General features: G+C 43.4%; 2 protein-coding genes across 2 annotated transcripts in view; both read right to left on the bottom strand.

The window, feature by feature from the left end:
• Positions 1–14,499, bottom strand: part of lipt2 (lipoyl(octanoyl) transferase 2) — a 571,631-nt gene that overhangs the window by 320,348 nt on the left and 236,784 nt on the right. The window lies entirely within an intron of this gene.
• Positions 6,387–7,304, bottom strand: LOC137085030 (olfactory receptor 6N2-like). Its single transcript, XM_067451583.1, has one exon. The coding sequence runs from the start codon at positions 7,302–7,304 to the stop codon at positions 6,387–6,389; it is 918 nt and encodes a 305-aa protein (XP_067307684.1).

The following is a 14,499-nucleotide window of genomic DNA, read 5'->3' as shown; positions in this document are numbered from 1 at the left end:
AATTGGCGCAGCACTGCAGTGGCAGAATCAAATTGCGGAGCACTGCGGCATCGAACTGCGAAGCACTGCAGCGGCTGCATCAAATGGTGGAGCACTGCAGTGGCAGTATCAAATTGTGGAGCACTGGAGGGGCAGCATCAAAAATGGAGGAGCAGTGCAGCGGCAGCATAAAATTGGAGGAGCATTGCAGCGGTGGTATCGAATTGCGGCTCACTGCAGCATCGAAAAGGAGGAGCACTGCAGTGGCAGCATCAAATAGGAGTAGCACAGCAGAGGCAGCATTAAATAGGAGGAACACTGCAGCGGCAGTATTAAATAGAAGGTGCACTGCAGTGGCAGCATTAAACTGGAGGAGAACTGCAGCATCAAGTTGGTGGAGCACTGCAGCAGCGTCAAATTGCGGAACATCGCAGCAGCAACATTAAAAAGAGGAGCCCTGGAGTGGCAGCATGAAACTGGAGGAGCACTGTAGCGGCAGCATCAAATAGAAGGAGCACTGCAGCGACAGTGTCAAAAAGGAGGAGCACTGTAGCATCAAAATAGGAGGAACACTGCAGCGGCAGCATCAAATAGGAGGAGAACTGCAGTGGCAGAAACAAATAGCAGGAAAACTGCAGCATCAATATAAGAGGAGAACTGCATTGCAGTGTAAAAGTGGCGGAGCACTGCAGCGACAGTATCAAAATGGCGGAGCACTTTAGCATCAAAATAGGAGGAACACTGCAGCGGCAGCATAAAATAGGAGGAGAACTGAAGTGGCAGAATCAAATAGGAGGAAAACTGCAGCATCAAATAGGAGGAGAACTGCAGTGGCAGTATTAAACTGGAGGAGCACTGCAGCAGCAGCATTAAAAGGGGGGAGCCCTGCAAGTGGCAGCATTAAACTGGAAGAGCACTATAGCGGCAGCATCAAATAAGAGGAGCACTGCAGCGGCAGTGTCAAAGTGGCGGAGCACTATAGCATCAAAATAGGAGGAGCACTGCAGCGGCTGCATCAAACTGGAGGAGCAACGCAGCGGCAGCATCAAATAGGAGGAGCACTGCAGCAGCGGCAAAATGACAGATCACTGCAGTGGCAGCATTAAATAGTAGGGGCACTGCAGTGGCAGCATCAAAGTGGAGGAGCACTGCAGTGGCAGCATCAAAATTACGGAGCACTGCAGTGGCAGGATAAAATAGTAGGAGCACTGCAGTGGCAGCATTAAATAGTAAGGGCACTGCAGTGGCAGCATTAAACTGGAGGAGCACTGTAGCATCAAAATAGGAGGAGCACTGCAGAGGCAGCATCAAATAGGAGGAGAACTGCAGTGGCAGTATCAAATAGGAGGAGCACTGCAGCAGCAGCATTAAACTGGAGGAGCAATGCAGCGGCAGCATCAAATAGGAGGAGCACTGCAGCGGCAGCGTCAAAATTGACGGATCACTGCAGTGGCAGCATTAAATAGTAGGGGCACTGCAGTGGCAGCATCAAACTGGAGGAGCACTGCAGTGGCAGCATCAAATAAGAGGAGCACTGCAGAGGCAGCATTAAATAGTAGGAGCACTGCAGTGGCAGCATCAAAATGACGGAGCACTGCAGTGGCAGCATTAAATAATAATAATGGGCACTGCAGTGGCAGCATTAAACTGGAGGAGCACTGTAGTGGCAAGCGAAGCCCTGGAGCATCAAGCAGGGACTGTGGCATTAAGTGAAGGACTACAATGGTGATATCTAGTAAATCCAAATACTGCAGCAGCAGTATCAAATTGGCAGAGCACTGCAGCGTCAAGCGAAGATGGCTTGTTTGATGAGGCTGAGGTCCGAACAAAGTAAAATCGAAAGGCCTCTGAGGACCACCAACCCAATAGTTTAATTGATGGTGTGGCAGTCTTTTTTGGCCTGCGGTGGTGTCTGCTCCATTGCGGAAGAAGTGAGGTGAATATAAGTAAGCCTAATTACCAGAGTGGGTGGGGATCTGCTGAAGCTTTTTAATGAACTTCACTGCCTGGTGACAGGAAGGTTGTTCTCATCAGAAAACAGCGGGTCGAGAAGTGAGGAGATCAGCACCTCCCTGTGGCAAGGGAGAAGGAAAGATATTGATATTGCTGGATGGGTGTCGGGAGATTGAAGATAGGAATAAAAAGGCAGTTTTTTAAATTGATCCGTTTATTGCTTTTGATGAGGAAACGGATGGTGTTCTTGTTTAAAACTTAGAGATCATAGATGGTCGGATGGATGGTTGTAGATTAGAAATTTAAAGCAGCCGAGATAGACTTTGATGGTACTAGATTGGGTGGACATCTCGTATGACATCAAAAATTGAAAAAGAGGGAGAATTTGGGAAAACAAGTTGGTTGTAGGAATTATTTGAAAAAGCTCTCCAAGTTGTCCAGTAGGATTGCAATGCTGGGGTTGGAACGGTGTCCACCTTCGGGCTAATGCTCTTAATATTTATGCCAAAATCTGGGAAATATAGAAATTAAGATAAAAACTCCACTCTTCTCCTGAAAAAGTCTGCTGGTTCCTCAGTGACAACTTTTATAGCGTCAAACAACTAACTAAGCTAAACTTATTTAAAACAAATACTTGAAAATCATAGTAATAAAACTGCCTTAAAGGACAGGAAACATCTTGGAAAATATAAAGTGTAATTTGATTGTTTAGTTCAACTCGTATCCATTAGAAACCATCGAGGGGCGGGGCTTATGAGCTATACTGGGACCAACCACCTGGGGAGATTGAGGCGCGGAGGCTTGGTGGAGACAGGTGATGGATCCATAGCAATGATGTAGTAGGAACTGTAAGAGCAATGCAGCTGAGAAGGAGGCAATAAACTGTAGAGGAAGCAGAAGCTGGATGGAATAAGGTTGGAGAATAGAAAGCTTGGGGAGCAACCCCATGCTTGGATCGGCTCCAATGGCGGCGGAGAAAAGAAAAGAGAGGGAGGGGCATGACCATCTGCGGAGGCAGCCTCACGCTTTGGGTCTGCACCTATAGCAGAGGAGAAATTAAGGCAGAGAAGAAATTAAAGGGGGGGGGGGGGGCAGGACCGTTTGCGGAGGCAGCCTCACGCTTTGGGTCTGCACCTATAGCAGAGGAGAAATTAAGGGGGGGGAGGGCAGGACCGTTTGCGGAGGCAGCCTCACGCTTTGGGTCTGCACCTATAGCAGAGGAGAAATTAAGGGGGGGGGGCAGGACCGTTTGCGGAGGCAGCCTCACGCTTTGGGTCTGCACCTATAGCAGAGAAGAAATTAAAGGGGGGGGGAGCAGGACCGTTTGCGGAGGCAGCCTCACGCTTTGGGTCTGCACCTATAGCAGAGAAGAAATTAAGGGAGGGGGGGCAGGACCGTTTGCGGAGGCAGCCTCACGCTTTGGGCCTGCTCCAATAGCAGAGGAGAAATGTATTATATAGCTTTTCTTGATTTAACAGAGAATAAAAGCCAGAAAGCACAGAAATAAAGGAAGCGTGGAAAGAAGAACAGAAGAAGCTATACTTACCTGTGGGAGGGTGAAAGGTAACAGTCGAAGAGGCCGTGGAACTATTGCGAGCAGACGCGGAACTAATGTCTGCGGCCGCGATAGTGCCGGCCGAATTAAGGGGCGGACGTGAAAGCGTCGGCAGCTGCGGCTGCCGGCTGAAACTGAAACTGAAACGGACCGTATAGATCGTGCAGTTGTTTGTGTTGTTTGCGTGTTGCTGCGAGAACGCTGAATGCGGCGTGAGAGTGAGAGTTTTTTGGTGAAAACACACGAGCAGATCGTGAAGTTGCGCTTTGAATTCCTCTGGGTGAAATGGAAAACCCGCGCTGGATAACGCTTGCCTGAGCGCGTTGACGGACCATTTCTCAGCAGGAGGTACGAGGCTTAACGTTACTGCTGAAGAGGATGATGTTGATGATGATGAAGGCCTCGATGCATCACGATGAGGATCGACCGAGCCCCGTGATGATTCTAGATGGAAGAAGAGAGAGGTTTTCTTGAGCGAGGTGTTATATGGAGCGGAGAGACCGGCGGTCTGGAGATCAACAGGTGAAATGAGCAGCGCAGCCAGTCAAGCAGAGTTGGGCAGGCCAAATGCTTCAGGAACCAAAAAGGGGAAGAGGTAAGCTGCTGGTTTTATACCTTGGTATTAATTGAAAGATTAGATGGGCGTACTCCTCCCGAAATTACGTTTATTAACTTCACTAATTGCGACAGTGCTTCGATTTGTGAGAGAATTTCTGCTTTATCAGAATGCTCAGTCTTCAGTTGTTTGGTGGCAGGATACTTGCATGAGTGTCTGGAAATTCCTCTTCGCATAGTCAACTAATTCAGGGTTTATCTTGCCATAATCATGTCAAGTCACCTTTATTAATATAGTGCTTTTTACAATGCCAATTGTTTCAAAGCAACTTCAAAGTGTTAAACAGGAAAATAATTCAACAGAATTTGATTCGGGTGTACAGCCATTCTTGAGACAACGGTGATATCACCACTCATTTCAAATATCATATAGTGTCAATGTGGGCAGATCAGTAATATAGTTGCAAATGTTGTGTCCCCAACTGAAAGACATGTAGATTGTCTTTTACAAGATTTCTGGGAGCATGTGGCGTTTCACTAACTTTACCAGTTTTGATAGCTCTTCAAGACTTTACAAAAGGGTAGTTGTCAACTGATTGATGTTATGAATCGAAAGAGTGTGAAAAAGAATTTTTCAGATTGCACTAACTCAGTTTTTGGGCGTTAGTTCAAGATGGTGCTCTGACAACATGTGAATCGATGTGCTCTGCAAACTCAAATAGTATTATTGGCTTAATAATACTATTTGAGTTTGCAGAGCACATAGATTCACATGTTGCCAGAGCACCATCTTGAACTGCCCCCATAAACTGATACAAAAGTGTGAATTTTTACTGAAACTTTTACTGAAAAACAACTAGGGAGACTTTCTTAAATTAAGTCGATTTCTTCTAGTATTAAAGGAGTCATATAATGCCATTTTTATACAAGTCAGTATGATTCTTTAGTGTCTAAATGAAAACATTGTAATATACTTTAATTAAAAATTCTCATTAGTATTGTAAGAAAACACTAATTTTACCTGGTCAAAAACAGCTCTGTTTTCACCAAGCCATTTCGGTGCATATGGCTTTAAATGACAAATGGACCTCCCCCTCTGTTATGAGGGGCTGCATGGAGTTGTTGCCCATGACTGTGTCAATCTAAACCAGAGTCAGATACGGGGCCGGGACAAGACCACAGCTCCAACAAAATTCGACATTTAAGGCTAAACAGGACGTTTCTGAACGGTTGGTTAACGTAATGCCACTTTGATCTATCTTTGTCCTGGCAAGGTAATGTTAGCGCGAATTCTATGTGATTACTGATGTATATATTAGTTCATTGACAGATTGATGTTACACCTAATGCCAATAAAAACATTTTTTTCTGTTAATGTCAGTTTGTCAGTGATATTTGTCTGTAATAACTGTTATAACACGATTTGTTTTTACATTAACAGACACCGTTATAACCATCTACATAATTAAGCTTAGTGTTACCACATCCAAGTTAACTTTAAAACCAGCGTACAAAGTTTGTAATAACACAATAACCATAACGCTTTGTTCATTATAAATGTGGGATTATGAATTATATTGAGAACGTTCATCGTGAAGGGTGCACGCGTTTCAAACTACACTCACCTCAGCCACTGCGTCTTCAGCGGTTCGGATTTAGGAACATCAGAAGGACTGCTGTGTTCATTATTACATCCAAGAACAGAACACAATCGCTTAGACGCTATTCTGCTTCAGCATATCTACTCATACAATGGCGGACGAGCTCGGTCAGGGCGGGTCTGAAGTGAAACGCTCTTGTCAATCAACAATAGTGGGAGTCTGTCACACGACAGACGGCTTGATTTGAGACAGGGGAAAACATTAAAAAAAGACAGTAAAAAAAAACACTGGATGGATTTTTATCATTATAGGATGGTTGTGTACTGCCAACACACATTTCCATACAATCAGCTTGTAAAAGTGCATGTACCATTATATGACCCCGGATATAATGGATACAGGCATTTTCTGTATCTGGTATATGAGAGATGAGTGGGGGTCTGATTTCAGGAATGCACGTTTGCTCATTTAGGCAGACTTAATCAATGATATGTATAGGTCTACAATAAATATATAACTGTGGCAAAACATGTCATTTATCATTATAAGCATGGTAAGTTATAAAACGTGTTTGATTGAACAGTGATGTTTTTGGCTGAATTTTATAAACATTCTGTGATGTGTTTCCCAAATGTAACCCTAAGTAGATTATAAAACCATTCCCACCAATGGCATACAGTAAACTTAGCTCACAATGCTTTTGAGAAACACAGCCTTATATAGTATCTATTACATAAAAACAGCTATTTGGATGCTTTTATAATACATATAATTGTTTTGCGAATTTCAGAAAAATTCAAACCATAAACAAGAGGGTTAAGGATGGGTGGTACAATAAGAAACTCCAGTGAAAGAATAATCGACAGGGCTATAGGGAGATTCAAAGTCTCAATCCGACTCAAAGTGATTTCACAAAATATTGCAATAGAGAAATTTAAAAGAATCACTATGTGTGGAATACAAGTTTGATATGCTTTTCTCCTGAACTCTCTTGAGCTTTTTGTACAAATTATAAGAATTTTAACATAGGAATATAATATAAAACTTAAAGGCAGGATAAGAGTTGTAGTCACTATGAAAAAGCCAAAAACATTATTAACAATAGTGTTTGCACAAGAAAGCTTGACAATTTCCCAGTTGTGACAATACACCTTCCACAGTTTGTTACCACACATAGTCAGTCTGGCATTCAAAATCCCAGCAATACCAATACAAATCATTGGATAAATCCAGCTCATAGCTATTAAAACAGATAAATTCCTGGAAGTCATTATGTTGTTGTAATGTAAAGGTTTACAGATTGCTACATATCTGTCAAATGCCATTAACATTAATATTGTATATTCATTTGATGCATATGAATAAATGACAAAAGCCTGTAAGAGACATGCTTCACGGGACACCAAGTGTGTATCAGATAGCAAGTCTGTCAGCAACCTTGGGAAAAAAGCAGCTGTTCCAAACACAGAATTGATGGACAAACATGAAATCAGAATGTACATGGGTTGGTGTAAAGTCCTTTCCAGAAATATTGCAAGAATTATGAAGGCATTAAATAATATAATAGCACAGTATAGGATAATTCCCAAACTGAAGAACATATATCGTATGTACCCAATATTATCAAACAACATCAAGTAAAAATATGTTCCATTTTCCATTTTCAGTTGATTTCATTGACCTGGGGATGAAAGCAGAAAGAGTAAATGTGTTTTTCATGTTTGTTAACTTTATTTTACAGCGTCCTTGTTACACATACACATGTAGTTAATATAGTTAATACAGTAATACTATAGTAAATACTATAAGGTACCCATAATTACACAAAACTAACCCTAAACCAGTAAGTACTTTTAGTTAATTAATATTACTTATGCACCATTACATTTCATCTAGAACCTTAAAATGTAACATTGAAGTGTAACCAATTGTTTTCAAGTTGATCAGCTTTGGTTTCTTTTAGCCACAATGTTTAATACATCATGTGAATATGAATTACTGTCTGAATTATTCTGTTTAACAATATACATGAACATTACATTTCATTACCATAAATACCTTCTGTGATATGATCTGATATCACCATCACTTTATCTTCAAAGAACCTATGAATGTGCAGAGAATTAGGTCTAGCCTATGTGTGCTATGCTTCAGAAGACCTATGAGTCACCATACATGGTTTTATAGGATAAAACATGTCTCCAAAGGCCTCTCAGCTGTGGCTTGATTTGCATAAGCATCACCCTGGAAGTTTTGCTTAACTAAACACATTAAAAACGTGGCACAGTGGGTAAAACTTGTTTAACTCAAAACTTACTGATAACCGTAAGCTATTGAACACTTTGATTCAAATGACATCTGCATATGTAAGAATGTAACACCACAACTTGTGTTGGCTGTAAATGTGCAGTCTGGTGGGTAAACACAGCCACAACTAATGAAAGGTATTTTAGTTGAAATTAAGTTTTAACATAATATGTATAGTGTCAGTGGGGATATCGTTCTATTAACTAGATTCAAATGACTTGTTCTCAGTTGTTTTTCTCAGTTGTTACTGTTGATATAAAGTAAGAAGTATGCAAATAGTACATTTTCCTAATGATTACATTAATGGTATGGCAGCCTGTTGCGCTGATTAATCTTTGGGATAATTATAAGGGCGGACTGTTTATTTAAAGCCGAGCCGGTTAGCCGGTCATTAGGAGAAGCGCATCGGTCAGAGAAGGAGCTCGAATCCCAAGTAAGTGTTTCCGAAATACTCTGTATTTGCTGTATTGCTTGGTGTATTAATTACCAGAAGGAAGATACATTTCGATTTTGCACTTATTTCTTCTATTCATAACTTTACTCCGTGAGGTATTTACAATTGCACTTTAACCAGGCAGTTTGAAGTGCGCTATACGCAATTGTCAGCCGTTATCAAATAATAATTGGTGGCTTTTAGCACAGGTAGTGAGTGATAGTTTGGTTTCGATTTGAGTCATTGGCAGCCTGTTGCGCTGATTAATCTTTGGGATAATTATAAAAGCGTCCACACCTGTTCTCACTCAATTAGTGATCAGTGTGTATTTAATAAGCGTGTAAGCGCTGTCGCGGTAGCCCTAGTGTTCAACCGACGAGTGTGAAGACCGACGAGTGTAAAGACATCTTCTTTTGACTCTACCTAGGATCGACTCCACCGAGAACGCACTTAAGTATTTATTTCTCTGTCCTCTTTCTTCTTCTCACTAATCTCAGAATGTGCTTTCAATACATACCGACTATCTCTAACCCACGCTCCACTATCAGACGCAGACGGCAGCGCAACACTGCTAATCTGCGTCCTATTCCTTCCTCTACTAATATTTCTCCCTCCTTTTCTCTGGGTCTATGGAATTGTCAGTCAGCTGTAAACAAAGCTGACTTCATTCCAGCCTTTGCCACTCATTCCAATCTGAATATATTGGCCTTGACTGAGACCTGGATCCGTCCAGAAGACTCAGCAACTCCTGCTGCTCTCTCTAATAATTTATCTTTCTCACACACCCCTCGCCACACTGGCAGAGGTGGAGGCACAGGTTTTCTTATCACAAACAATTGGAAACACTCAACCCACACCTCTCTCTGTAATAACAACTCATTTGAATACCATGCTATTACAGTTACAGCTCCTGCTAAAATCCATCTTGTAGTCATTTACCGGCAACCAACTTGACCTCGTCTACATACGCAACTGCACTACAGAAAACACTTTGGTCAAACCTTTACACTTCTCTGATCATTACTTCATCACATTTAATCTACATCTTACTACTCATACACTTCCACTTCCTATACCAGTTAGTTTCAGACGAAACCTGCATTCTCTTTCTCCCTCTCACTTCTCCTCCGTTGTGTCATCCTCTCTTCCGTCAACCACACAATTCTCCTCTATGGATGTCAACACTGCAACAGACACTTTATGTTCCACTTTAACTTCTTGTCTAGATAGTATCTGCCCTTTGTCTTCTAGGCCAGCTCGCACTACTCCCTCTAACCCTTGGTTATCTGATGTTCTTTGTGAACACCAGACCAAACTTAGGGCAGCAGAGAGAAAATGGCTGTAAAGAGTTCGTAGATAAGGAAGGAAGAGGACAAGGGGTCGGCTTGGACTGCTGACGTCTCTTTTATTTAATCACTCAAAATCAACAACGTGCACACTTCAGCGTGTGACTTTTCCTTTGCTCAGTTTCGGTTTCGCTTCCGGGTCGTTCCACTTCCGGGTTCCGGCAAGCTCAATGTCTCTGTGGGGAACGTCAGCAGTCCGTCTCTCTCTCCCATGCTTCCGATTCTGCCAGCGTTTTAAGCTCTCTCCACACCCATTACTGGAATCAGAAACAGGTGTTATCAATCTGCGTCCAACCCACTCACTTACCGCTCGTCCCGCGGCTCTCTCTCCCGCTGCAGACCTCGCTGAACCACGCCCCCCTTGCCACAATGGCGCAAATCAAACCACCCATCTGACCTGAGTAAGTATCAATCTCTGCTCATTTTCTTCTCACAGGACATCCATACAGCTAAATCCTCATATTTCCACAACAAAATCAACAGCACCTCAGACTCACGCACACTTTTCAGAACTTTCAACTCTCTGCTCTGTCCCCCTCCACCACCTCCCACCACCTCTCTATCTGCAGACGATCTTGCCCATTTTTTCACAAATAAAACCACACTCATCAGCAGTCAGTTCACACCTCCACACACACACAATTTTAAATCAACCACATCCACAGCCAAACATCTTCTCTCCTCCTTTTCTACACTCACTGAGGATGAAGTATCTAAACTTCTCCTCTCCAGCCATCCCACTACCTGCCCTCTATATCCCATCCCCTCACATCTCCTACAAGCCATCTCCCCTACACTCTTACCAGCACTCACACACATAATCAACACATCTCTCTGCACCGGCATCTTCCCTACCACATTCAAGCAGGCTCGGGTAACCCCACTGCTTAAAAAACCCACATTAGACACATCACTTGCAGAAAACTACAGACCTGTTTCTCTCCTACCATTAATTGTGAAAACACTTGAAAGAGTTGTGTTCAACCAGGTCTCATCTTTCCTCTCACAGTCTAATCAACTGGACGTAAACCAGTCAGGTTTCAAAAAGGGCCACTCAACTGAGACGGCATTATTGTCAGTAACTGAAGCCCTGCGGCTGGCTAAAGCTGCATCCAAATCATCAGTCCTAATCCTCCTTGATCTATCTCCTGCCTTTGACACTGTGAATCATCAGATTCTTCTGTCCACCCTCTCATCACTGGGCATCACAGGGACTCCTCTCCACTGGTTTGAGTCCTATCTCACAGGTAAGTCTTTTAAGGTTGCCTGAAGAGGAGAGGTATCCAAAACACATCAACTGACCACGTGGGTTCCTCAGGGCACAATGCTTGGACCTCTCCTCTTCTCCATTTACACTACATCATTGGGACCCATCATTCAGGCACATGGTCTCTCATATCATTGCTATGCTGATGACACACAGCTCTACCTCTCATTTCAACCAGATGATCCCACAGTAGCTGCACGAATCTCAAGCTGTCTGGCGGACATCTCGGCATGGATGAAAAAACATCACCTGCAGCTCAATCTAGCAAGACTGAGCTGCTTGTTTTCCCTGCTAATCCCACCATACAACACAATTTTACCATCCAGCTAGGTTCATCTTTGATTACTCCTTCAGGGTCGGTCAGAAATCTTGGAGTAATCTTTGATGACCAGCTGTCCTTCAAAGACCACATCTCAAAGACAGCTCGGTCATGCAGGTTTGCATTGCACAACATCAGGAAAATCAGACCGTTCCTTACGTAGCATGCAACACAGCTTCTTGTCCAAGCCCTGGTCATTTCTACACTTGACTATTGCAATGCGCTTCTGGCTGGATTTCCATCTTGTGCACCGCTGCAAATGATCCAGAACTGAAAAAACTTTTTAACCGACGCCTGTTTAACCGACGCTATTTTGGGTGGGTTTCTCCCATCCTCATACAAAACAACCTTTCTGTCTTTCACTGCTCTTACAAGAACATCAGTCTCCTCGGCTGTGAACTGCTCCTGGCGTGCGCCTGGTAAATGCGCCATAATAATAGCAATCCATAATGGAACTTGCACACCTGCTTTTAAAGGGAATGTTGGATGATGCTCTGATTGGTTTATTCACGTTACGCCCAAACCACACCTATAAATAATGAAGCAACTTCAGACCAACCCATTTTAGATTTGCGCCGGGCGCATTTATCCCGCCGGGAAAATAGCAACAGCGCCGAGACCCGCCCACAAAGTTACTTGCGCGTCGCGCTTTGACATTTGCGTTTCAGATCGTTAAAATAGTGCCCTTTGTGCCATAGCTCAAACACATATGGCCCTTATGTGTACATTGTTATCTGGGCCATATACCTCAAAATGAGTTCTGAACCAAGAGAACATTTCCCACCGATTTTAAAGTTATGGCAAAACAAATATGGTCACATTCTGGGCCATATCTGTTCAGCCATGCCATATCTGGGCTATATGTGCCAGATAACACCCACATGTGGCCCAAACATGCTTGCTATCTGGGGTGCTTCTGACTGGCGAACCGAAGCGTCGGGACTAGTGGATAAAGGCAGAGATAGAAGATCACCCGTTGCTAACCTTCATGACACAATCACACAGAGGCGTCCCACGCAGCATTTCGCGACTTCCCTTGAAAAGGAACTGAATGTTCATAGTTTCTCAAATGTTTTTTTTTTTCATTAACATTTAAAGCTTTTTTTCCATTACTCATGGTTGCATTATATTCAACTTCTGTAGTTTGCAATTTATAATGTTGCTTGCAATGTACTGATGTTGCTGATAAGTGTTGATACTTCTTTTCTCCCTATTTACATTTACATTTATGTATTTAGCAGACACTTTTATTCCAAGCGACTTACAACTCAGGAGTACAGGAAGCGATCCGTCAAGAAAAGGCAAAGAAACACAAAAAGTGCCCCAAATACCAAGATTTGTATATCCCTCAGAGTAGCAAAAACTAGAAAAGGGAAGAAGAAAAGAGAAATAGAGGAAGAAGAGTTTTTTTAATGTAATATTAAGTGCTCATGGAAGAGATGAGTTTTTACCTGTCTTTTGAATGAAGCGAGTGATTCTGTCGTGCTTATGGAGGACGGAAGATCATTCCACCAACCAGGAACAATGAAAGAAAAAGTCCTGGAGAGGGATTTCATGCCTCTCTGTGATAGTACCACAAGCCTTCGCTCATTAGCTGAGTGAAGGCTTCTGGTGGGGGTGTAGACTCGTAGGAGCGAGTCGAAGTATGCGGGTGCTGAGCTTGTGGAAGATCCATAATGTTACGATCCAACTGGGGATCGAACCGGGGTCTCCAGTATGTGTGTCTGTGACGCTAACCACTTAACCACGGAAGGAGGTTGACCCCAAATGCAGAGGTATTCAAGACAGTAAAAAGTCTGAGTCTTAATCTTTGCCTCTTTACTTCAGCATCCAAAAACAAACCAGAAAGCAGAAAAAAAAAAAAAGTCTTAGGCATGACAATGGTGAGGCTAATATCAGGACTGAACAAGAACAAAGGGGTGTGAGGCCTTAAATAAGGTTTCTCATTCTGTGATTCAACACAGGTGAGAGCATTACAATTATTAAACCTAGGTAGAAATAACGACCTCTAGTGGTGAAATCAAGGAACTTCAGACAAAACATTACAGAACCCTCTCTTTTAGGAACGGCTCCTGACGTTCCCAACAGCTCAGGTTGAGTGAAGACGATGAAAGTCCCTAATCAAACTCTTGTCCAGGATATGGCGAATGGGGACCCAAGACCGTTCCTCTGGCCCATATCCTTCCCATACCACTAGAAACTGCCGTTTACCATGAACCAGTCGAGTGTCCAATATCTGCTTGACCAGGTATGCTGGCTGGCCATCAATGATCTGTGGAGCTGGGGGTGGCCTGGTGGCAGGAGACAGAGGACTGTATTTGACAGGTTTTAAGCAGGAAACATGAAAGTTAGGATGTATGCGCAAAGACTTGGGAAGTAGGAGACGGTAAGAAACAGGGTTTACTTTCCTTAAAACCTTGAAGGGGCCTATAAATCTGGGAGCCAATTTGCGTGCTTCGACTTTAAGAGGAAGGTCCTTGCTAGACAGCCAGACATTCTGCCCTGGACGGAGAGATGGTGCTGGTCTGCGGTGACGGTTGGCCCATTGCTGTTGTAGCTTTGAGGTCTTAAGAAGCGCTGCTCGGGCCTTACTCCACACCCTGTGGCACCGTTGAACCAGATGTTGGGCAGCCGGAACTCCCACGTCAGACTCCTGCTCAGAGAACAAGGAGGTTGATAGCCAAATTGACATTCAAAAGGTGACATACCCGTTGAGGAATGGCGAAGAGTATTATGGGCAAATTCTGCCGATATCAGTTGTCTGCTTCAGGATGTTGGGTTGGATGAAGCTAGACATCTCAAGGTGGTCTCAATCTCTTGGTTAGTTCTTTCAGTCTGTCCATTAGACTGGGGATGAAATCCAGATGATAGACTTGCTGAAGCCCCAATAAGCTCGCAGAAGGCCTTCCAGAACCTGGATGCAAACTGAGGACCACGGTCTGAAACTACATCTTGGGGAAAGCCATGCAATCTAAAGACATGCTGCAAAACAATTTCAGCAGTTTGTGGAGCCGAAGGAAGTTTTGGCAATGGTATAAGGTGGCAAGCTTTTGAAAACCTATCGACTACCACCAAAATCACCTTGTTACCTTAGGAGAGTGGTAGGCCCGTTACGAAGTCCATAGAAATATGTGACCATGGACGAGCAGGGATCGGGAGGGGTAGCAGATGACCTTGTGGACGA

Source organism: Pseudorasbora parva, chromosome 8 (genome assembly GCF_024679245.1).
Source record: "Pseudorasbora parva isolate DD20220531a chromosome 8, ASM2467924v1, whole genome shotgun sequence".
Taxonomy (NCBI): domain Eukaryota; kingdom Metazoa; phylum Chordata; class Actinopteri; order Cypriniformes; family Gobionidae; genus Pseudorasbora; species Pseudorasbora parva.
Note: the sequence above shows the minus strand (reverse complement) of the source record. Positions and strands in the feature narration are given on the sequence as shown.

Coding starts and splice junctions, on each gene's coding strand:
- LOC137085030 (XM_067451583.1), bottom strand. CDS start 7,304: ATGGAAAATGGAACATATTTTTACTTGATGTTGTTTGATAATATTGGG.